Source organism: Polypterus senegalus, chromosome 4 (assembly GCF_016835505.1).
Source record: "Polypterus senegalus isolate Bchr_013 chromosome 4, ASM1683550v1, whole genome shotgun sequence".
Lineage (NCBI taxonomy): Eukaryota > Metazoa > Chordata > Cladistia > Polypteriformes > Polypteridae > Polypterus > Polypterus senegalus.
In genome coordinates this window covers 68,414,021-68,439,549 of record NC_053157.1, presented here as the reverse complement: position 1 = coordinate 68,439,549, position 25,529 = coordinate 68,414,021, and the positions used below count along the sequence as shown (strand labels likewise).

The 25,529-nt window shown below is 37.6% G+C and overlaps 1 protein-coding gene across 3 annotated transcripts in view; it reads right to left on the bottom strand.

The window, feature by feature from the left end:
- The window catches only part of ptpn13 (protein tyrosine phosphatase non-receptor type 13), a 344,308-nt gene that overhangs the window by 202,159 nt on the left and 116,620 nt on the right, over positions 1 to 25,529 (bottom strand). For all 3 annotated transcript variants that reach the window (XM_039750815.1, XM_039750816.1, XM_039750817.1), the window contains exons 3-4: positions 8,746 to 8,912; positions 4,740 to 4,805 (exon numbers count right to left, since the gene is read on the bottom strand). In XM_039750815.1, the coding sequence (XP_039606749.1) occupies positions 4,740 to 4,805; positions 8,746 to 8,912 (233 nt within the window). The remainder of the gene's footprint in view (positions 1 to 4,739; positions 4,806 to 8,745; positions 8,913 to 25,529) is intronic.

Here is a 25,529-nt window from a genome sequence, read left to right as displayed (position 1 = left end):
TGAACTTTTAACGGAAACCGATATCAGTACTTATTTCGTTGGTATGACACCACTGTCGGCCGCCATATTGAACTTTCCAACGTCACTAATTCTCCAACTTCCCGTGTAGGTAGAAGGCTGAAATTTGGCAGGCTCATTCCTTACAGCTTACTTACAAAAGTTAAGCAGGTTTCATTTCCAAATTCTACGTGTAATGGTCATAACGGTCAACAACGTCCGCCATGTTGAACTTTCTTATTTATGGCCCCATCTTCTCGAAATTTGATAGGCGGCTTCCCTGAACTAACCGAAACCAATGAACGTACTTGTTTCGGTGGTATGATGCCACTGTCAGCCGCCATATTGAACTTTTCAACGTCACTAATTCTCCAACTTCCCATGTAGGTAGAAGGCTGAAATTTGGTACTTATTTCGGTGGTATGATGCCACTGTCGGCCGCCATATTGAACTTTTCAACGGTCTTTGTTACTTATGGGCCCATCTTCAAGAAATTTGGTACGCGGGTTCCCAACGCTAACAGAATCCTACTTACGTACATATATACGTCCATAGCCTGCAGCTCTGTCATTGTGTGAGGCGGCGTTGGGTCCCCCATCTCAACACCTCCCACGTTGTTGGCTGCCTGCCTATATAAGGCCGTTCCTTACTCCAGTCTCTACATTCCCTGCCTTGCTTCGCCACGGGATTCACGTCTCCCTGCTGATAACTACAGCCTTTTTATTTAATCCACGGCTTCTCCGCTGTTTTATTGTTCATTTATTACGATTACAGTTATTGTGTAGGTATTTTAGACTTACTTTACATTGTTCAGGTACCCATTTCCTTTATCATTCCAACCATACCCCCATTAACATGTATATCGAGGTGACCACCATCGATTAAAGAACTGTCACTTACCGAGTGGTTTTCATGCCCGGAGATGGCAACTACCTTTTCCATTCTCTTTTTTACATATTGCACGGCCATATCAGGCTCACTCTTGACATCCGGAGGAACATTGTGTCTTATGTATTGAATGACTGGGACAGGTTCAAGGTGTGGACTGATGACGGTACAGGAGATAATTATTCTAAACAGGAGCACTAGAAGAGTGAAATGCTTAAGCCCTTCACCTATGCATCTGCATGTGAGTTGATGGCTGCTGGTGAATTGTTCGGTTGTCACTTTCAAGTGTACCGAAATGGCCAAATATTTTACACCTTTTGATAACCGCCATTGCCCCTTAAACATCTTAGATTGACAGGTGACAATTTCAGTAGTGGACACTTTGATGTTTATGAATGTTTAAACTCTCAAAAGCTGGATGTGAAGTTATCGATGAAACCGGTTGTATACTTACAACACTTGACAGATGCCGAATGTCTCTTCAACACAAGTCCTACAAATACCGTTGTAATTAAAACAAACCATGAAACTCAAACCGATTATGACAGCAGCAATCCAAGCTGTGAGATTTAAAACAAGATTACTGTTCACATGGCCAACTGTACGTTGCATGCTCAAGAGTAAGCTCAGCGCACAGCTTGGTCATATAACAACCGGAGGGCCGAACTCACAATGTAGTATACAAAGAGATCCTTACCAAATAATTATTGGTATATTTTCCCTCAGTTTAAAAAGGTTTAATTTTCTTCTTAATAAAAATTTTAAGGTAGTACTTGGCCATGGCTGGTATTTTGCTAGTATATATATATATATATTATAAAAAAAAAATATCTTGTGACACAACATGATCTTTGGAAGAGAGACAGAGAGACACTTTCACGTTCCGCGAGAAGGACAAGTCATGTCATACTTACAACCTTTGGAAGCAAGTCCCATGATACACATGCAGAGCAGGTTAGAGATACTGTAAGTAGGAAAATTCAAATGTCTCCAAAAAATGAGAATAAAGATCGCATTAGCACAAACAAATGAAAAATATTACTCAGTGAAATAACGGAACAGCAAAAAGAGATTGCATACTGTTTGAGGATATCTGGGGGACAAGAGAGACAAGGAAGTGAAACAAAAAGTACAGGCTTTTAAACGCTCAAAGTGCCACACAAAATGCAAATCATGCGGCACAGCAGCAGCAGCAATCCAGCAGCTGATCGAGCAAAGAGGAGGTAAAAAAAACAACTGTTATTTGTTTCACATTGTATCACCATTTAAGAGGGGTTTTGGAGAAGTGGCTGTGTTCCATTTGGGGTGCATTTCACAATGGTGTGTAGCGCTAGCAGGGGAGAAGAAGGGGTAGGTGAGCGAAGTGCAGATCACGTGGCACGACAGCAGCAGCAAACCAGCAGCTGATCGAGCAAAGAGGAGGTTTAAAAAAAAATATACACACATATATATATATATGTATGTGTGTGTGTAAATATATAAATATACTTATTTATATTCACAAAACAGTTTAAATCATGGAAAAACGTATCTTTGTCCCAAACACTATATATATGTAAATGTGTGTATATACAAGAGGATGTGGCAGGTTGGCTGACCAACCACAAGTGTTACCTGGTAGGTAACCACCTAAGTATCAGTTTGTGATCAGACCTATGCATGTAATATTCTGATCTACACCCTGTCAAGTAAGCAAACCAGCCACGATGACGCAACATCCGAGGCTCTATATGTAAGCAAAGGCCTGTGATACAGTTTGCATATTTGTAGCTAGAAACCCACAAAGGGAGAAAATAAATCACATATCTTAAAATAGTTTTTAATTGCTAAGCTTTGGAATCCTATCAGGAATCATCATCAGAGGAAAATGATTAGATGTACAAGAAGGCAATATATAGCAAATAAGGATGGGAGGGGAGGGAAGGTAGATGGGGGTGGTAAATTAATAAGGTGTTCGGAGGGCGTTGGTTATAAAATCTTACTCATTATGTGTGTGTTCTTCTTTTTAAGCCTGCACATGCTGGGTTCATGTCCAAATGTCTGTTAATGGAATTTTTATTAGAAAGCCGTGTATCAGCCAGTTCTTTGGTACTTTTAGTATTAGTCTTGAATTTTACTAGCACTGATTCCCATTTAAATGTGTGTCTAGTCAAACTTGTATGCGCATAAATCAGAGACTGTGGGTCTTTCCTTCTGACAGCATTGAGATGTTTCTGTATATGTGTTGCCAGTGTTTTTGATGTTTGTTCCATGTATACAGGTATACTGTAAACCGCATTCTATATTTCTGCTGCCCTGATGATTTCCTGCTTTTAGCATTAAAAAGGACTGTGTGCATAGTGTTTGTAGGCTTGTGTGCAAGTTTGATGCCTGATTTGGACAGAATACGTGCTGTACCTTCTGATACCCCTGGTACACGCTTCCTTATCTTCACTGGGTATCAACTGGATTTCCAGCAAAAATACTATATAAATATATACGAATATACTGTATATATTCATTCACACCCAACACAAAGAATCTGACACAAGTGTAAAAGCACAAAAGAGATTATTTACACACATAGTCTTCAGGAACACAGTTCCAAGGTACAAATAAAGCCCACAACACTTTGTGTTCTCCCTCTGTCACTGCCTCCTCTGCTTCTCCCAGCAAGCTCCACCCTCCTGACTCCGGCTTCATGATGTGGGACAGGCAGCTCCTTTCAATATAGCCGGCCTGGAAGTGCTTCCGGGGGAGGCAGACATCCCACGATGTAGGGACTCCCCAGTGCTGCAGCTCCCCCTGGCAGCCTTGATGGGACCTAACAGGGCTGTCCCACGGGACTACAATACCCGACATGCTGTGCGGGCACAAATGTGGGGATCCAATTCTGAACTTGCGATACCTAGCATCCTGAGGAAGACAAAGCCCTGTGTAAGCCGTCACCCACTGTTCTTCCACCCTAAGGGTGTCCTGGCTGGGTAAGTAAGCTGGCCATCCGTCACAATGTATGTGTATATATATTATACAGTATATAAGAAACAAGTTGCTAATACTGCGGTGGGCTGGGGCCCTGCCCGGGGTTTGTTTCGTGCCTTGCACCCTATGTTGGCTGAGATTGGCTCCAGCAAGCCCCCGTGACCCTGTAGTTAGGATATAGCGGGTTGGATAATGGATAGATGGATGTTGCTAATATGAGTGGCTGTTGAAAAACCTTATAAACTGGCCTAGAATTAAGAAGGAGAGGGAATAGTGATTGTGCAGGAAGACTTAAGTCTTTAATAATACTGTTTGCATTTCTAAGGCGACCTGTGTTATACAGGGCAAAAGTAGATTTACAGTTGCTGGAAAAACTCATGTGGGTTATGACTGCTACACTCAGGCACACTTTAGTAATAATAAGAAAAAAAAACAAATAACAATACAAATAATAAAATAATTAGTAAATAAATATTAATAGAAGAAACTCTGTGTTTCATATACTCTACTCTAAAAGCTATGTTGTGTACCAATAATATTCTGTAGTGACTTTACAAACCTTTGCAGTGTTTAACTGACCCGAGACAATCAGTGTGAGGACTCCATTATGCACCTGTAGAGCCTGGTGAGCACCAACAAAATCCTCACAACTTTTCTCAGATGTCTAAGAAGCTAATAAGGAGTCTTCCTACTCTATCTTCACACATAAAAATTCATATCAATGTCTTTCAAAATAAAAGATGAAAACTCATGAGCAACAAATAATTAACTTAATTTGGTAATTTACAATTTTTTCTGATAGACATCAAGAATATTATTGGTGCTCTGACACTTTTAAATATGTTGGCTTTTTAGTGAAAATGGCTTATCATCTATAATGTATTCATATTTACCTGACTCTGAGGTACTTCATAGTCTGCCCCCCAAAACAAAGTCATCCCCAGAGAGTAAACATGTATCTGAAAGTAGAAACAAAAATGAACAAATTTAGACTTTAAACCTTAGATACACACTATATACAGTATATATACAGCAATTATACACACATTAATGTACATACACAAACACACACATATCCTGTTTCACAATAATCATGAATTATGAGTTTATTAATTTTGCTTGGCTATCCTACACCACAACAAATGGACTGTTTAAAGAGGCTTCACATTTAATAGAACGCTGCTGCACCCAAAACAAACATCCTCACAATATATTTAGAACAGTACAAATGAAACTCCAAAAAGGACACACATGGACCCCCTGTCTCCTCTCCCACAATGTAACATACACATAATATTGTGGCCAAGCTCAAATGAGAACTTTTATCAAATTTTAATAGAATCGCAAGGATGATCAAGAAGCAGAAAAAAAACAGACATTACTGTCATTTATTTGTTTCCACTTCAAGCACTGTGTGGAATCATATGTGTTTAACTTTTAAAGATTTATTTTTTCCCCCATGCACAGATACCTGAGATATAAATGAGATAAAGCAAGCACAGAACAAATGAGGATGGGGTTTAAGTGTGGGCATACATGCTACAAAAAAGTGTCTTGGTTTGACACTATGAAAATCCAGTCACCCTATAATTTACCATCACAGTGTCACATTCTTCTGATATTCATCATGGTTAGTCGCAATAATAAAGTTTGATTTTCACTTCTGTTATTCCCTAACATTTATTATAACAAAACAACTTTGATAGTCCTATTTGATGAAAATTACTATGCTTAGACAGGCTCAAAAGCAAAGAAGTAATTAATTAGAGAGTTTTTTTTTTGTTTAGGTCATGTTAAATGGCAATTGCAAATTGTCACTGTGTGTAAATATGGTGTATGTGAGTAACAGTGGTCTTTGTGATGAACTTTTGTCCAGTCCAGGTCTGTTTTCTGCATTTTGCCCATCATCATTGGTAACATAGTTCTTGACCGCACAAGCTTTGAATGGATTAAAAAGGTTCTAGAAGTGACCTACTGAACTTAGACTATTGAGGACCACACTGCTTGCACAGCCCTCGCCCGCACCTGAATGTTACACCATGTGTACCCTTCCTAACTTGTTTATCTTAGTGTAGTAGAGGAGAAAAGGATGCATCCTCCAGAAAGACTGCCAGTCAAAGAGAATGCCACTCACTTAATATACTGTAAGGTAATGTCTCCCCATGGCTTTGATTTACACATTTTCTATACAGCATAAAGACAGCATGTATGCTTTAAATGTGATTATAATACAAAAAGGAGTGGAAAATATATTTGCTGATGACTTTTTGGCTAATTGCCTTTTTTGCTGAATACTATTTCAATCTTTTTTGTTGCTGCTTATTATTACTTTTATTGCCAATATGGTAGCACCTTAATTAGAACTGCTGTTTCTCAGCTCTAGCGAATGCCAGCCTGGAGACTGTCTGTTTGGAATATGAAAGTTATTTCCATGTGAATGTGAAATTTTCACCATGTGCGCCAGTTTTCCTTTTTCATCTTAAAAAGATATGCATTAAGCAAATATATACTGGTTTAGTGTAAATGTGTGTTCACAGATGGACTATAAGCTTTGAATGGTGTTTTCATAATCTTTCAATGTATTCCGGAGTTTTCACCAGATACTCTGGCTTCTTCCAGCTTTACAGAGACATACAGGGTTGGTTACATGGAAATTTGAAATGGAGTAAGCGAGGACTGTAGAGATGCTTTTTGGTCTTCTTGATGTTTTTGGCTGAATACTGAAAGTATAAGGATATTTCAATCCTCTTACTGTTATTTATTATAGGCATGTTTGTTAAAAGATGAACAAAGTATTGTTTTATCATCTTATGTTTCAGAACTCAATGTTAAAACACAGCAGGTTCAATAGTAGATAAACAGATTCAAGTGTTTCAATGCATATGTTTACTTCAAATTTATTTCAAACTATCTCAAATAATCAATTAATTGCACAAATGTGAAATTACGTACACACATTTCCACATACAATGGCATCTTTTTGATTCTCACTATGCCTCTAATTTAAACATTCTCAATTTAGACTTTATAGGCGGCTCCCATATCTCAAAAGGTTTTGTCTCCCTCAAGTTACACTATTCAGTACAGTATGTGAAAGGGGCCAAATAAATCTCTCTCTATATAAAAATAAATCCTGGAATGTAAAAGACAGGTGACGAGACGTGATCTTCTCAGAAGTTCTTGAAAGACATTTTAAAGACCCGCGAGACAAAAAAGACTGACAACGGAGCGTTTCGCGGGGCCGTGGAACATAAGATTCTTGCAAGACACGCAAGTTGCAAAACATTCAGTCATGTGAAGTCACGTGGCACACACAGATCCTGTGCCTTTAGCAAAGAAGAAAGAGCAGCGCGGAGAAAAGACACCCAAGGCGTGATACATATGCAGAGAAAGGTACAAAATGTGAAAGCAGTAACAGGCGAAAGTATTGTAGCATCCCAGCCAAGCTGAAGCCCTTTTTGTTTTAATTGACTGTTAGGTCCGCTTGAGGGAGGGCAGAGTACAGCACAGCATACTGATAGCTGGGTGCTGATTGATGTGGTAAGGGGGAGACGAGACCCGTAGGAGGAGGGGTTGGAGAGGGTGCTAGAAAGTTGTGCTTGGGGTTACGTTAAGTTTTGTGACACTTTATTACATCAGTCGCCAAAGTACAGATATCACTGACAAAAAACAAAAGGAAATTCGTTTAAGTCAGAGAATTTCAAAAACGGGGTTTAACTCAAATGCATCTATTGGTTACTTTGCAAAAAAATTATTAACTGCTGATGATGTGGATCGTTTTCTCTGTGCTGAAATTCCACACAGAGAAACCTATCCTAAATTATGGCACAAAGTCATTAAACACTAGTCTCACAGGCCTCATTTAAAAGATTCAGCATATTGGGACAGGAAAGATTCCAAATATTGGTTTTACAGAAGTTCTGAAATAAAAGTGAAATTAATGAAATAGCAACTATTCAAAGAAAAAAAAATATCTTACAAGTGTGTATCCGGAAAACCAAACACGGGGGGTTGGCGAGCGAAGCCCCCTAGTATAATAATAATAACAATAATAATAATAATGGAAACCATGAACAGCATTGGGGAAAAAAAACATCTTGTATGTAGCTAATAATTATGTCATACATACCACATGATAAATTTAAAGGCATTTCTCTCTCATATGAAATAATTAGACAATGAGTATAGTTAATGGAGTTGCACCTGATCCAACTCCAACCCACTGTTCTGCAGAAAAGATGTTCTCAAAAAGTGGCACATACACACTTTTTATACAATGACAAAGCACAAATTATCCTACCTTAAGTTTAAAACTCTGTCACCTCATTTAAAAAACTCTGGTCCAGTAACAGCATCAAATTTGTCAACCGACACAACAAGTGAATTATAAACTTGATTTCATAATTTGGTGACTAAAAGTAATTTTGCTTCTAAATGTTTCATTTTAGGACTCAGTGTCTCTCAATTAATTCTTTTTAGCCTGAAGTTCTGCTGTATGTGACTAAGATTTTTGGCTGCATATTGTTAAAACTCTCACTATCAAAAATTTGCTGGACTTAGATCTCGCTTTCTTTGATGTTCCACATACCATAAGAGCCAAAGAGGCTTTATAAAATATTACCAACCTACCTTTATTGCAATTAATTATATTTCTATTAATGTTTATTATAATTTTCTAACCCAAAGAAATTAAATGATACAATATACAAGTTCTGCGGTGAGCTGGCACCCTGCCCGGGGTTTGCTTCCTGCCTTGCTCCCTGTGTTGGCTGGGATTGGCCCCAGCAGACACCGTGACCCTGTAGTTAGGATATAGCGGGTTGGATAATGGATGGAATATTCAAGTTATCCAAGTTTGTTTATTTACAGAAATATAAATTAGCAGTAATAATCTAATACCTTTTCAATATCTGATAGTGCTGATAAGGATTGACCTTGGAGTAACTCAGGAGCAGTAAAAGCACGTAGATCATGCTCACTGTCATTCTCATCTGTAAAGGAGACACTGCCTGAAGGAAGCAGCAACAGTGACCATGGGGAGATGATAAAACCAAGCGCAGTTGGATCTAATGAAATAATAAAAACAAAAGAAAAAACATTAGCCTTGCATTTCACTCTTTTATGTACACAGAAAGAGGAAGATACAGTATATGCATAAATAATATATCATCAAGGGAATTCTTCAAGCATCTGCTTCTCTGGCCTCAAGTGTACACAGCAGGGACACTGCACCTCAGCAAACTTCACAATGTATTAATAAAGTTAACACCCTCTGGCATCTCTATAAATTTTAATGGTAGCAAATGGGGAAACTGTTCTTTTTTACCATTTTAACACATATGTTATGTCCCTATTCTTTTTTATGTGCTGTTTTTCATTAGGGCATCACATGACTTACAAGACACCTAGTTTCAAAAAATGAAAGCATGACCACAGAGAGTAATACTCAGATATGCATATTATCTTTAATAATACAAAAAAAAAGTTATAACATGAGATAAAAGTTTGACAATGGTGTTGTTAGAAGAATACATTTTCAGGGCTCTACAAGAGAAAACACAACTGTCATAATATAAGCTCAAATTGATGAGCCCAGAAAACCTGGCATGTAATGGATGATATATAAAACAATTGTCAAACCAAGATAAGTAAATTTTACAATATAAACCCATGTTTGCATTGCAAATTAGTGAAAAGACAGTTTTGCATATATATACATATATATATATATATATACACACATACACAAGGGTAAGTAGGTAGATAGATAGGTGACTGATTATGAAAACCATCTGATTTTTTAATGACTTTGCCCTGTTGATTTAAATAAAACTCTCATTTGTATTAACTGAATCACACTTCATTGACTGTGTTACCTCACTGTATTAAATTTCAGTTATTTTAGGAACAAAGGGAAAATAAAACAAATGTAGCTACATGGAATTAATGAAATTTCAAGAGTGTTAATCCAACATTCTTTTGCAGTTACGTTTAAGTACTCCAGTCAACTCCAAGAAGATTTTATAATGATACAGAAGATAATGTGAGGGGAAAAATAGCACAACAAAAACACATATAAATATGGTCTCATTTTGTCTCTTCCATCCATTCTTAGGGTCAATATCACATTATGATGCAATCTTGAGCACATACTGGAAAGATGCAAAACTGCCTTTATTGCTGACTTGGGTATCTGATTTTAAAAGATATCCCCCCAATGAATGGGCTATTGTACCAAAAGAATGAAAATAAGGTACAGTGCAAGGCTCAGATTACCAGATTGAGGTAAGAATTTATTTAGTTAAACCATTAAATAACAAACAAAAGAGTCACTTTAATCTGTACATTTGTCCAAGTTTTGTGGCTAATCTTTAATTTCTGTCCTCGTCCCAGATCTTTTTCTCAAAAGACAATATTGTTTGTCCAATCCAAATCTGCTTTATAGTTTCAGGGTAAAGAATGCCCATATGTTTCATGAGGTCATTTCAAACTGAGAACCTCAATCTTTTAAACATATCCAATATTTTAAACAATAAATGACACAGAACTGTACATTTTAGGTTTAGCCTGATCATGGACATTATATTGCACATTTTATACCAAAAAAGGTCTTGGAAAATATATTCCACGACCATGTTCTGAATGTTTTATGGTCAGTTGCTTGTTCAAAGAAGTCTACAGGACTGGTTTGACAGGATTTTCCTTTTGCAGTCATTGAAATTATTTTGTTTCACTAACATATATTCCTCCTTTATTTATGAATATAATTTAACTGATGTCATTTTAGATGAAGGAAAAGCTTATCAGTATATAATTACTGAGATCTATTTTGTCTTGGTCTTATGGACCACAATCCCATTTACAAGTTTACAGTAATCTGTTCATTTGTTACCTATTGAATATCAGATAACAATTGCCATTTTGTTACCTCAGATTGATAACTGTCTTGCAGTGTAGAGAAACAAAAACATGAAAATTTCTTCACCTGAGGCATTCAACTTCTTTTTTAATTTATAAAAACTTAAGTGAAATATTTCTTTAGCTCATTTTCTGCTCATGGCTTAATTTCAAGGATAACTCTCTAAGTATTTTTTTTGTTACTGTTTATTTAAGTTAGATATTATTCAAAATAAATCTTTTTTGATTCTTATATGACATATATTTAATATTATAGATGCACTGTCTTGTCGTATCTCATGCTTCCCTTATTTATTACAGGTGCACTGTTTGAACTTTTTCCCCCTTTATGTATTTGAGTTGTAATAGTCAATTTCTTATATTTGCTTGACTCAATAAAATGTGATCAAAGATATATTAGAGATACACTGATCAAACGTTTATGGCTAATCTATATTATCTATTTTCCTCTTTCTTCTTTTCAAAGGGCAATATTTTCCAGTCCAAACTTGCTTTACAGTTTCAGGGTACAGATCAACCTCAAGGTTCACACTGACATTTCAAATTGAAACTGTTAATCTTTTAAACATATCCAATATTTTAAGCAATGAATGGCACAGTACTGTACATTTTACGCTTACAATGACAATAGATATCATATCATATTGTGTATTTATAGCCAAAAAAAAGGACTGGGAAAATATAATAATAATAATAATTCTTTGCATTTATATAGCGCTTTTTTTACTACTCAAAGTGCTCAGCAATTGCAGGTTAAGGGCCGTGCTCAAGGGCCCAACAGAGCAGAGCCCCTTTTGGCATTTACGGGATTCGAACCGGCAACCTTCCAATTGCTAGTGCAGATCTCTAGCCTCAGAGCCACCTTACCACACCAACCCACATAACCCACATCCATGTTTATATTTATTTTATTGTTACCTCTTAATGCATTGAAATGTAGTTACCTTGTTTGTAATGCTCTTAGAGTCCTGTATTTCCTTTATAAATTTTCTGCTTTGGGGGCTTAGAGAGAGGTGACAGTTGAAGATTCCAGTTTTACATAAGCAAGGCTGATTCAATGTGTTACACTGTGCAATGTGCATATTATTTCCTTCTTGACTATACCTATTTGTTCGCAAACTTTAGGCAAAATCAAAATGTCACACCATTATAAAATAAGGAGATGAAGGTTAGGGTAAGTGAAGGAGCCTATTGTTATCATACACAGTTTTTCTGACAGTTGTGTGTGGTATAGCGGGTCCACAGCACTCTCAGTAAGGGCCAGTTTTTAAATAGATAATCACCCCGCTCGCGGTTTCATGAGGGGGCATAGTGGTTGTAGCAAGCCACGGGGCAATCTGCGGTGTGGGCGTTTCTCACCGAGTGCACAGGTGAGGGACTGCCCACATCCGTGATTGTTCCCGTGGCTAATGTGCTGCAGCTGCTATGGCCCCTCGCTATATAAAAAAAAGTGCGAGTCGGTTGAAAAATGGGGAACGAACAAAGTAGAACAAGAAAAAAGAGAAGTAAACGGAGGTTGGAGCAGGAAGCAGTGAGGAGGAGAGCGCAAGTCGGTGAAGCAGGAAGCGGGCGAGCGCTCGCAGGCAGCTGAAGGCAGCCTGGATGTTTGGTAAACACCCAGGAGAAGTAGTGGTTGTGGTCGCTCCCGCAGAGTTTGTTTTTTAGGGCGGGAGTGACCGGAAGGCGCAGGACTCTCCGCAGAAGGTAACGGGAGTCAGGACTTGGGACATGGTGTTCCCTGCGTGAGAGCCTTGGTCATGCGGAATTCCCAAGTCGCTGTCTGGAGGAGCCAACCGGAGCCAAGGATTGGTAAGGCAACTGACAGCAGAGGCAGGCACAAAGGTCAGCTGCAGAGAGAGAACGTCTCCATTGTTGCGGGGCCCAGATGGGTGAAGCATGAGAGACGCTAGTTTAAAAAGAAGGCACCGGGCTTGTTTATAGACTGTTTCCTGTTTGATGTTTTAACCTCGTTTTAAAGGATTGTTTTTTTTGTGTATTGTTTTTACCTACACGTGTTTTTATGGATTATTTATTTAATGAAGATTTTGGGACTCACTGCACTTTATTTATTGAACACTTTGTTTTTGTTTGACTGTTTTAAATAAAAGCACTTTTGCACATTTTTACCATCCCCTTGCTCAAATGTTGTCTCACTGTTTAGCTCACTCTGTGACATTATTGACGGTGTTGGGTTCAAAGGCTTCCAAATATCAGATGGGAGCGTGGAGCCAGAATCTGCATCGTCACATTGTGCTGTGTGATGGCAATGTGCATGAGAGTGCATAGCACTTGTTCTGTTTTTTCTGTTTTGAAACATTATTTGAACCTACATATGAAGTAGTTAAAGTCATGAAATGTACAGTTGTAGGAACCATGTATCTTCTTCTCATTTATATATGCAGATGTTTAACTTTCACAAATCTTTGGGAATAATAACATACATGTTTAGAAAATATTGACTCTTCAAACCCAAACAAGATGGCAGTGTCTTGATCTGTTATGTACCTGAAGGAGTTCCAGTTTACACAAGATGAAGGAAGCATAAGAAAAAAAAGACAGAAAAGAGGTGCACAGAGTGCAAAGGTACAAATAAGTAACCAAATCAACCAGTTACAGTATATATAATATGTAAGAAAAAACATTAACTATATATTTAAAATAAATATGTCCAGTACTGCAGGAACTGTTTTGTAGTGTGTTTTTCTCATAATACCTGAATAAAAAAAATGAATAAACAACCGACTTTACCTAGATTTAATGAGCATATTCCCCTGGTAGTAAAGTTAGTGGAGAAGTGGTATAAATGTGCAGAGTAAAACACACAATAAATCCACCCATATTATAACACCAGTCAATATTTCTCAGTTCTATAGATCTTCTGTGGGAGTTTATTGAAATTGTTCTGTTCCTTTAATATGATCCACTTGATAGAAACTATAAACATGCCACAGAAATAATTTATAATTAAAAAAAATCCTCTAGAAGGAATATAGCCACACTGTTCCAAGCTTGCACTTGCCAATTTTAAAAGGATGTACTATATCATTACTTCTCCCACAGTACTACTTTGATCATGCCAAATGAGATGTTTTCATTCTCATAAATGAAAAGACATAAAAGACCATGTTAATTTAAAGAATACAAAATGCCACAGTTTACAACAATTCAGAAAAAACTGAAGAGTGAAATTATAAAATAGTGAAATTAAGCAGACCAATATTTAACAACTATCTAAATACAGCAGCTATGTGGTAATTAAGACAGAAGGCTTTTAAATGACACCACTGCCACAAAAACAGCAGCCTATGTCAGGTGATTTTAACTTATTGTTTTCCAGATGATGGTTCTAACAGAACAAGGTTAGGACAGGGCATTTTGTATAATAATCACAACCACCAAAACAAAAATGTGCTCTTTAGCATCACTACACACTAATTCCTTTCAAGATGACATTCTTAAAAAATGTTTATACACCATCATTCTGTGTCCAAGAAATAATTTCAGACTTAAAGACATAAAATTAGTAAATTTGTATATAATTTCTTTAAGACTTATATTCCACAAGAACTTGATAATTTCAAGCCAAATTTGCTGACCTTTGTAGCTGTGAAGTACTTTAAAAATAGCATTCTTCGCTTTTTATACAGGAGAAAGTAGGGTGAAATGACACCTTTTATTGGCTAACTAAATATATTACAAATGCAAGCTTTCAAAGCACCTAAGGCCCCTTCATCAGGCAAGCTGTATCAATCTATGGCTAACACGGTACAACACTCTATTGCTATGTCTATACCAGACACCACAATGTACCGGATTCACATGGAACTGAAAACCCGATGGAAGGTTACAATTTGCCCGATGAAGGGGCCTTAGCTGCCTCGAAAGCTTGCATTTGTAATTTATTTAGTTAGCCAATAAAAGGTGTCATTTCACCCTACTTTCTCCTGTATCAATCTATGGCTTACACAGTACAACACTCTTCGCTTTTTATAAACAAAAACACAGAAAGAATTATATTCATGCAAATTTACCTTTAGTGACAGAGGTTAAGTATACAGCATTTCTCAACTACATATAAAAACTAAACATAAAATTATAATTGTTTATACAACAGGACTAAAAGTATATTTTTACTACGATTTTTACTTCTCACTCTATATATTTATATTTGAATGGAGCTTTCACCCAGCCTTTGTGTATACAGCCATTTTTTGCAAAATGAATGTTCAATTAAACAGATCATTCTATGTTTACATTAATATCAAAGATAAATAATCAGCATGAAAAAAAACAATATCATTGAGGCAAAGGAGTTTACTCAATTTTTGTCTTGGGGTAGCCAACATGATTGCTGTATCATTTGCCTACCATGTTAGCAGATATTTATTCAAATATTTTTATTATAGTAAATTGCATTTATTTTTGTCTGCAGAGAAGCACAACTGCAAAGTGAAATTAATCAAGTTATCTTATGATTCACCTTTTTCTCATCACTATTTACTGATAACACTAATCCAATTTAAGAATACATAAACATATTGTATTCAGATAACTCAGAAATAAAAACAGAACTGATATTCTCACAGAAAAGTCGACCTCAATTTGGATTCTAAGATCAGAGATATCCTCTCCGGAAATCGCCACCTTATCGTGGTGGAGAAGTTTGAGTGCCCCGTGAAAATGGGAACTATGTTGTAGAGTAGATGCTCCCGGTTTGGCTTCCCAAGGCAAACTGGTCCCAGGTACGAAGTCAGACAAAGGTGTTGGGCAGAAGTGGGCTTGGTTGCTTGGTTGATGCCATGTTGGAGTTTGTCCTGGAGAACAAAAGGACTGCCTCTGTGCAACCAAAGGTTGCAGAGGGGAGGATTTTGACTACCATATGTGCCTATGCACCAAATGTCAGTTCTTAGTACCAGGCCTTCATGGAGTTACTGGTGGGGATCCTGGAAAGGGTCTCAACTGGGGACTCCATAGTTCTGCTGGGAGACTTCAACTATCATGTGAATAACGATGGGGACACTTAGAGAGGTGTGATTGGGAGGAATGGCCTCCCTGATATAAATCTGAACAGTGTTTTGTTATTGGACTTCTGTGCTAGATATGGTTTGTCCATAACGAACACAATGTTTGAACATAAAGTGGCTCCTAAGTGTACTACGTACCAGAGCACCATAGGCCAAAGATTTATGATCGACTTTATAAACATATCGCCAGATTTGCAGCTGTATGTTCTGGATACCCAGGTGAAGAGCTGGGTCAGATGGTGGGGGAGGCACCCAGACAGACATGGAAAGCCCAAGCGAGTAGTGAGGGTGAACTGGGAACATCTGGGTGAGGCCCCTGTTCAGACAACTTTCAGCTCCAACCTCCAAAAGAGCTTTTCCCATATCTCAGGGGAGGCTGGGGACATAGACTCTGATTGGGTCTTGATCAAAGCCTGCATTGTGGTAGCGGGTGCAAAGAACCACAGCTTGAAGACCATAGGTGCCTCTCAGGGTGGCAACCCAGGACCAAATAGTGGACACCAGAGGTGAGGGATGCCATCAGGCAGAAAAAAGAGACTTCCTATATGGTTAGCACAGGAGACTCCCAAAGCAGCAGAGAGGTACATACAGGCCAAAAGGGCTGTGTTCCTTGGTGGTCAGGGAATCAAAAACCCGGGTGTGCAGGAGTCTGGAGAGACCAGAGAAAGCCAGAAGCTCTGTTGGATTTTGTAGGGGTTGTTGAAAGAGTATGGGGTTCCGGGGCCCTAATAAGAGTTATTCAGTCCCTGTAAAATCACAGTGTGAGCTGTGTCCACATACTCAGAAAAATATCAGTACCATTTCCAGGGGGTGTGGGACTGTACCAGGGCTGTGTTTTACCTGCAATCCTGTTTGTGATTTTCATGGTCATGACATCAAGGGGTCGCTGGGGAGGGGAGGGGGTCCAGTTCTATGACCTTATAATAACATCTCTGATTTTTTGCAGATGCCATTGCCCTGTTGGCTTCATCAAGCTATGAACTTAAGCACGCGTTGGAACGATCTGCAACCAAGTGTGAAGCAGCAGGGATGAGGATCAGCACCCCCAAATCTGAGGCCATGGGCCTCAAATAGGTCCTCAGTAGGAAAAGGGCAGACTGTCCTCTCCAAGTGGGAGCTGAGTTACTGCCTCAAGTGGAAGAGTTTAAGTAGCTTGGGTCTTGTTTACGAGTGAGGGGAAAAGGGATTGGTTACATCGACAGACAGCCTGGGGTAGAGAGCACAGGATTGCTGTTGCTATACCAATCTGTAGTGGCGAAGAAGGAGCCGAGTCAGAAGGTGAAGCTATCAATTTACTAGTCGATCTATGTCCCTATCCTCAGCCAAAATGAGCTCTTTCCCACGGAGGTTTTAGGGGACCAACAAGGTAGGAGGAGACCCCGGGAAAGACCAACAGCTCATTGGTAGGATTATATCTCCCAAATGGCCTGGAAACACCTTGGGTTCCCAAAGTATGAGTTGGCAAGCATGGCAGAGGAAAAGGACATATGGACTTCACTGCTAAAGCTGTTACCCCTGCAACCTGGCTTTAGAAATGCAGTGGAAAACGGATGAATGGATGGATGGAGATCAGAGTTATCTAGTATTTTTTTTCAAATTACACAACTCAGAGGGGCTGAATCAGGTTGGTATGAACAAGGGAGCGTATGTGCAGCTAATATACTGCAAGACTTCTCTTCAGTGTTGAATACTGTACATTACAGATGAAGTACTAACAGCTAAACTGAAATAAATAGGAATTAGCAAAACTAAATTAATTAGACCTAATCTATACTAACATCCACACACAAAACCATATCATTTCAAAAATTTCTCCAAATCTAGTAAATTTGAAAATGTGTAGTATGTACCAATGTACAGTATATGGGGAAAACTGAGTTTTGGGGAAAAAAAAACACTAAAATAAAATTGCAATGGGATCAGATACTGACTTTGTTCTGATAACTCCCTTTGTTATCTTATCTTAACTGACACATTTGGTCTTTCTTAACTCCTCTGTGTTACCTGATGGGTACTTCACCTTGAAATATTTGAATATTTTACTTTAACAGGAAATTCTGGGTGAGTGTCTCGGTAAATCTACATAAAAAGAGAAAGAAACTTAAAACAAACATGGGTTGAAAGTATTTTGAGTTCAAATTTTAATTATCTGCAGTACCTCTAAACAATATTCATGCTTTCATCTGGTTGGAAAGTGGTGTCACACATGCTGGCGAGTGCCTTACATGGACCATTTTGAAGGGCACAAGAAGGAAGGTAAAGGAGGTTGCACTGTTTCTATAATAACATTCCTGTTAGCATTCTCAGGCAGACAAAAATTCCAACTACCTTTGACTGATGACCTGCATTTATAAAATGTCACATATAGAAGTATTTCTTAATTTTTATTTAGTTAGGTAAAATGTTTCTGTTTGGGAATAGAGAATTTGTACATTCTCCCCATGTCCACATGGGTTTTCTTATGGTTCCCCCCTTATATGCCTAAAGACATGTAGGTTAGATTACTCTGTAATTCCAAATTAGCCCTTGTGTAAGTAGACCCTGCAATGGGATATGTGGCCGTTTCCTGCCTAGTGAAGCACTTTGAGCTACTTTTTGTATGGAAATGTGCTATATAAATAAATGTTGTTATTGTTGTAGTGTCCAGTGCTGACCTCTGGCCCCTGTGACCCTTGACATGACTGTGTAGGTTTGAAAATAGTGTATTATGCAATGTTTTTATTTGAAGATCATTTTTATGAAAGCAAATTAAATTGAGTTACTGGTACATCACTGATTATCCTGAATTGCAGCAATCACATATAACATACATAATGCTGGAAGCACTTCTTTCCTGAATAGAATTTATTTACAAAAGACTTACAATGCTTTTAGTGCACAAGCTAAAAATAATGCTTCAACTTTTCCTTTTCAGTGCTAAACTGAAAAAGCATGAACACAGCAACAGGTCACCTAAGGTCATCTCTGTTACTTTTTAATGATTAGCTTATACATTTTATAGCTTGAAATAAACTGTGTAAAAGTAATGGACTATTTTAATTATAGAATCTGCTTTACTTTATGGTAAATTAATATAGAGAAAAGCCAAGCAAAATGACACATTTTATTGGCTAACTAAAAAGATTACAATATGCAAACTTTCGAGGCAACTCAGGCCCCTTCTTCAGGCAAGATGGTAAATTAATAGAAAAACTACCAACCATATAAATGAAAATGAGAAATTCTCATTTTCTCATAGCTGCCTTACCAAATACATTGCTCAATGAAAGCCTTTGCTAAAAGTTGAAGATTATATAAATAAATTCAAATAATAAATAGCTACTATGTGAGTACAAAGCAAAAAAATTTAATTACAGTTTTTTATAGTAACATTTATGGTCAGGCTTACATACCTTTATATCTTTACATGGCTGTCGTTGTTTAAATAAACAATTATTACAAAAAATAAGCATATGAAAGTCTTCTATTAAGGTAATTGGCATTGCATTTTGAACAGATGTTACATCAACAACTAACAAACATTCTACTGCCTGTCAGATTTTGCAGATTGTACCCATTTTCTTTTTCATGTTCCAGTCTTTGCTCCTGCTAAAGGTATCATTTTTCTTGTAAATTACAACAGGCTTGACAATTGCATTACTCTGTAAGATTTGAAATCGCTGTTTTAGGACTATGTGCCTTACAGTGGAGGAATGCAGAATATTTCATATTGTAATCCAACTATAAATTGAAAAAAAAAACCCTGCACAACTAAAGTCAAAGAAAAAAAGAAATATTTCAAGGTATTGGTGTTCATTTTTAGTAGAACCTACTGTAGATGCCACATGAGCTGGACGGGCATCCCAGCCAGAAGAGTGGATGGCGCTTTACCCAGACAGGAGGATCCTAACAGGCAGACAGGCATCCAGGTCAGGGAGGAGAAGGGGATCAGACCAAGAAGGAAAGACCAGAATGGATGGACACACAGTCCACTGAAAAGGGAAGATGTTACTGGGGCTTTTTACTCCCCAGCACGCTAGATGGCAGCAGCAGTGCCCAGCAGGAAGCCAGCAGGGTATGCTGGGAGATGCAGTCCGGCAGAAGAGCCCTTTAGGGTCACTGGGTGCCGCAAAAGGACGCTGCAGGGATACTAGCTCTCTGTTATAAGGGACTTTCAAATGACCCGGAAGTGCTTCCATCAGGCAGTGGCCCTGGCACTAGAGAAGTACTCCCAGGTTCTTAATAAAAGGGACCGCACTCCCTTACCCAAGCAAGTCAGACCTGGGAGGACAAGGGGCAACACGCGGTTGGAGGAAGGCAGTGCGGTGGTGTTGAGAAGTATTCTGCGAAGAGATAAAAACAGAATCTTGTGCTTGTGTTAACTTCGTGTAACATTTTGTTAATTTTCTTGAGGAGAGGAGGAAGTTAGAGAGAGCAGACCTAAGGGTAGGAACTTTGAATGTTGGCAGTATGACTGGCAAGGGGTTAGCTGATATGATGGAGAGAAGGAAGGTTGATATATTGTGCATGCAAGTTACTAAATGGAACGGGAGTAAGGCCAGGTGGATCGCAGGTGGATTCAAATTGTTCTATCATCGTTTGGATGGGAGAAGAAATGGGGTTCTGAAGGAACATTATGCCAAGAGTCAAAGTATTGAATAGAAACTAGGAAAGGCTAAAGTGACAGGAAAAGACAAGAGGTTTGAGTTGAAAGAAAGAAAAAAGGAAGAAAGGAAGAACTTTTGAAAGCTGAATGAGCATTTTAATATTCTAATAAGGTGACAGGAGATGAATGAGAAATACTGTAAACCTAAAGAGCTTGAGGAATGACTTGCAAAACTCATAGACAACACAAAGCAATATGATGATGTCTATCAACTACACTCATGACAATTGTTTAGGGTTGAGAAGAAACTCAGTAAAGTAACCTTTTAAATCAGCATACCAATTTATTTTTCCTACATATTAGTCAATATAGTAAATAAAAAAAAAATCTGTTGACAGCTTGTGTAGTTACTTAAATATAGACTGACAAGTGAATCCTGATACCAACACATCCTAAAAATATTTAGGAGTTTAATTTGCTGTTTTATTTTCAAGCAAAAACACAACAGAAAAATGAATCAGTGCTACCCGAAGGAACGCTTCTCTGTTTCTGCATTAAGTATTCATTACTCCTTTCTTCTGATCTTTTTTAATCATCTTCTTTTTCATGCCTCGCTATGATTTCTCTCAGTAATGAAAATGCTACAGAGTCCCATAAGGGAGTCACAAATGTCACATATGCAGTTACCTTAAAGGCAGCAACGCCTTGCAGTTTCTGAGAAGTAGTGCTGATTAACACTTTAAAAGTATGTTCACTTAAAGGACCAGGAATACAATTTAAAAAAAACTATAGTGATCTCTAATAGAAAATACATATTTAGCATTGAAGATGGGGTAGCTTGAAATGCTAATGTAGAATTCAGAGATGTTCTCTGAAGCTAATTGCAAATGGTTTAAATTGTGATTGCAATGCTAATCAGGCAGGCATAAGGCCACTCTCCTAAATTAATGCCCCAAAATGAATAGAGTCTAGCAGCTGTGCTGGCCCTTCTAAATCCTCTTAGGGTCTCCTGAAGTTCTAGGAAATGAGAAGCCATCCAGCTACACTATTGAAATGGATTACCATATTTTGAAAACTACTTCAAAATCTCCCCACATACATACAGTAGGACACAAAACTAAATTAATCTACTGCATTATTACAATTCTGGATTTTTTGTTAGAAAAAAGAGTAAATTACCCTTACATGTAACCTATTGCCTTTGATATATACACTGAAAAGCAATGCCTGTATCAGAAAGGCATATAGTGCAACTTGTCAAATAGCTTAATATCATATCACTGGTCCATTAAAATACAGAAATGACATACTGAGAGACTAGGTTACTGTACTGTAATATTGTGCTCTAATCCATGATACCTTGGAAGCATGTTCTGTGCTTCAACATGCAATATCAAAACCTTTTTTATTTCATTCCCTGCACTGCTAGCAAGTCCTACATTAAGCCCGCAATTTTGACATATTTATACTAAATCCTTACCGCACTCTACTGTAGTTTAAATGATTAAGATCAAATTATACTCTAATCCAACCTGATTTTAAAGTAGTTTATTCCAAACTGTGGTTCAAAACAAATTCGGAAATAATCCTTGCAGCAGGAAACATAAAGCAGGAACCAACACTGGATGGGACTCCATAAAACTAAACAATGAAGTTTGTAAACCAATATGAACACCACATCTAGAACACATGTATCTTTTATTTATTTTCAGTTTATAGGAACTAATATTTCGGAAATTACTGCTTGTTTTCTTTTGTGATAAACAATTAATAATTCAAATTCTACTTAATCTGAACATAATTTTTTTGACAAATCTGAATGCAGAAATGTGCCACCATAGATCTACTTTGTTCAACAATGAATTAATGGACATATACTGTTGGTTTCCATTTATGTTAATCAGTTTCTACTTTGTTTAATGTGTGTTTTAACAAATCTAAATATGTTTGTTTCTAAGAAATCTGTGTTTCTGATATGGATGTGAGCAACACTGGAGAACCAGAAAGAACAGTCCTGTCTCCTTTTCTCTTTACACCTCAGCCTACAAATATAACACCAGGTCATGTCACTTGCAGAAATTCTCAGATGATTCTGCACTTATAAGGTGTATTGATAAAGGGGATGAGACAGAGTATAGGAGTAAGGAGGAGAACTTTGTTTCTTGGTGCAAAGGAAATTGTCTGGATCTTTACATCAGCAAAACCAAAGAAATGCTTATTGTCTTTCGCCTCACCAAAGAGCCTCTATGTCTGGTCACTATTAAAAGAGTGGATGTAGAGGTTGTCCACTCCTGCAAGAACTTGGGGGTCCACATTAATGATAGGGTGAACTGGTTTCAGAACACAGAGGAACCATATAATAAAGGGTAGAGTAGGCACTTTTTCCTTAGAAGTCTGCATTCCTTCAATGTGGGAAAGGGCATTCTTCACATCTTCTATAGCTCTGTGATGGCTAGAGCAATTTCCTACAGTGTTGTGCACTGGGCTGGTAAAATCATTTTAAGAGAGCCACACTGAATGAAGAAGCTAAGTAAAATTGCAAATTCAGTTACAGGACGCACTCTGGACCCCCTGGAGGTAGTAGTCAAACAGAGAAATAAAAAGAAAACTATGTGCCATTGTGAAAAATGCTGCATATCCTCTCTCTGACACACTATTATTGAGAACTTTCAGCCAACAAATTATTCAGCAGAAGTCAACAAATGCTACTGGGACTCCTGTAAACCAACAGCAATACAGTTGCATAATGCCACACTGATGATTGTACTGTACATGTCTTTCTATTGAAATTTCTTGTTTTATAGTCATTCCAGTGAATGTTTAGACCAAAGTGTGTGTGTGTGTGTGTGTGTATGTATTTATTTTGTTACTTATCTACCTTTGTAATTATTTATTTAAAGAGCATATATAAAAAGCCACATTTCCCACTGGGGATGAGAAAAGTTCTATCCACCCATCCATCCATCTATATAATAAATAATTCTGTATTTAGTAATTAGTATAATTTATACTTGCATTTTACCCGAGAATTTACTGCAGCACTCGCCAGCACTATACAAAAAAGCAAAATAATTATATTGTTTTTCTCTTTCTGCATCTAAACATGGCCAATGCATTTGTTTTTTTACCAATTTTTGAATGTAAGTGGAATATTCAAATGACAACACATCACATTAGTGAACAATAAAGCAGAACAGAAAATAAAATGGTTGCTGCATTTCTAAGCAGGTGTAAATAGATGGCAAATCCTGTACAATGGATGACCATGCACTTTGACCTCCAATGGACATACAAAAAGATAATTTCACCTCAGGGATTAACAAAGTATGTCAAAATCAAAAATAATAAAAATAAATAAAAAGCTTAATGCTTTACTTGTAAGAATCAACTATTATGTTAGCACTTGTGACAGTTTAAATTGCAGAATGTTTTTGTTTTCTTAGAGGCAGAAGGTGAGTTAAGATGACATACATGAGGAATAGATCCAAGACAGGAAATAAAAAGAGGAGTGAGAATTTGATGCACACATAGGTAGGTGAGTCAAGTTATACCAAAGTATCAAATTTGCATTCTGTTTGAGAAATGCATTGTGTCTAAAAGTGCCCAGCATGTGTACCTGTCTTACATTGAAATGATACATTAAAGAAACAATCAAGTACATACATGCCCCACTTCTCACTTAATCAATTAAAGGAAATAACTCAGAGCCTGGCCTTTGTCCAGATATGACGAAACCTTTTAAAATAATAAAGGTTTCTGTTAAATTGCAAAACGTATCAAACTAACCTCAGGGTTGAGGTGATGACTTAAGTGTTACAAAACAGGAAGTGATTAAATGTAAGGAAACATTTGAGAATTCTGTTAATCCACAAGAGAACTACCTTTTCTGTAACTTACTTTAGCTTAATGGACAATACTTTCTCCATTCACTCAAATATGTATATTTTAAATATGTTTATTTAAAATAAATAGACTATCCCAGCCATTTAAGATATTAGGTCTCGATTTGCTCAGAAGCAATACATTTTTCAGCAAGTCATGCTATTTGTTGACAGACTCTACTTTTGTGAGAATTTAAAGGATCATATATGGGGAAAATAATCTGTGAAGATAAATCATCTCTTTGTCCATAAGCATCCCTAGTAAAATTGTTTTTTTTTAAGTCAAAGTTATTTTTTTAGAATCATAGTATAAAGCAATTTGCCACATGAAACTATGTTCTAATATGAAACATTTGTTATTGATTTAAAAAAAATAAGCTGCCGATTCTTGCTCTTTAAAAAAAAAAAAAAGCATGAAAAGTCAAATATGTCTGCTTCAAAGCAGCCAAGGTTTTGATTTAAGAAAATACGCCTTTCGTCTTTATGAGGCATCCTTGCTAAAAAAAAAAATATATATAAAAAAATTCATTTTTTTAACAGTTTAATTCTGAAATGGCTTATAATAACACACAGATGCACGCTCACATCATACAATTATTTTTTATCTAAACTGTGTTTACTTTTCGCCCATTACAATCTGTGTTGTTAATTTACATAGACAACTGAGCAAGATTCACACTGAATGGCAACATAGTGAAAAGAGCTGTGAGGTAGGAATGACAGCTCTGCACTAGCTACAGAAGTCAACATAAAAGGAGCTTCATGAGCAGAGGCAGTTGCAATGCTGGCAGCAAAGGCGTAGACCGCAGACACAGCATAGCTGAGCCTGTAAAGTATCACCTTGCTTGGTTGCTCTATCAGCCGTACTATACAAGACAGATTACACTGCATGTTCGATAGAAAAATGCTGACTAAAACTGTGCTCCTTAAATGTAGCCAGGGGAAAGAGTGGCATTAAAGTTGACTCTGAGCCTGGGTGAGTAAAAAGAGGTGGAAGCATGCCAATGAAATAACAAAATAAGCATCAGCTTATTGAAATAATATTTAAGTCATTGTGTCCATGCATCCATTCTCTTCCACTTATCCGAGGTCGGGTCGCGGGGGTAGCAGCTTAAGCAGAGAGGCCCAGACTTCCCTCTCCCCGGCCACTTCTTCCAGCTCTTCCGGGAGAATCCCAAGGCGTTCCCAGGCCAGCCGGGAGACATAGTCCCTCCAGCGTGTCCTGGGTCTTCCCCGGGGCCTCCTCCCGGTTGGACGTGCCCGGAACACCTCACC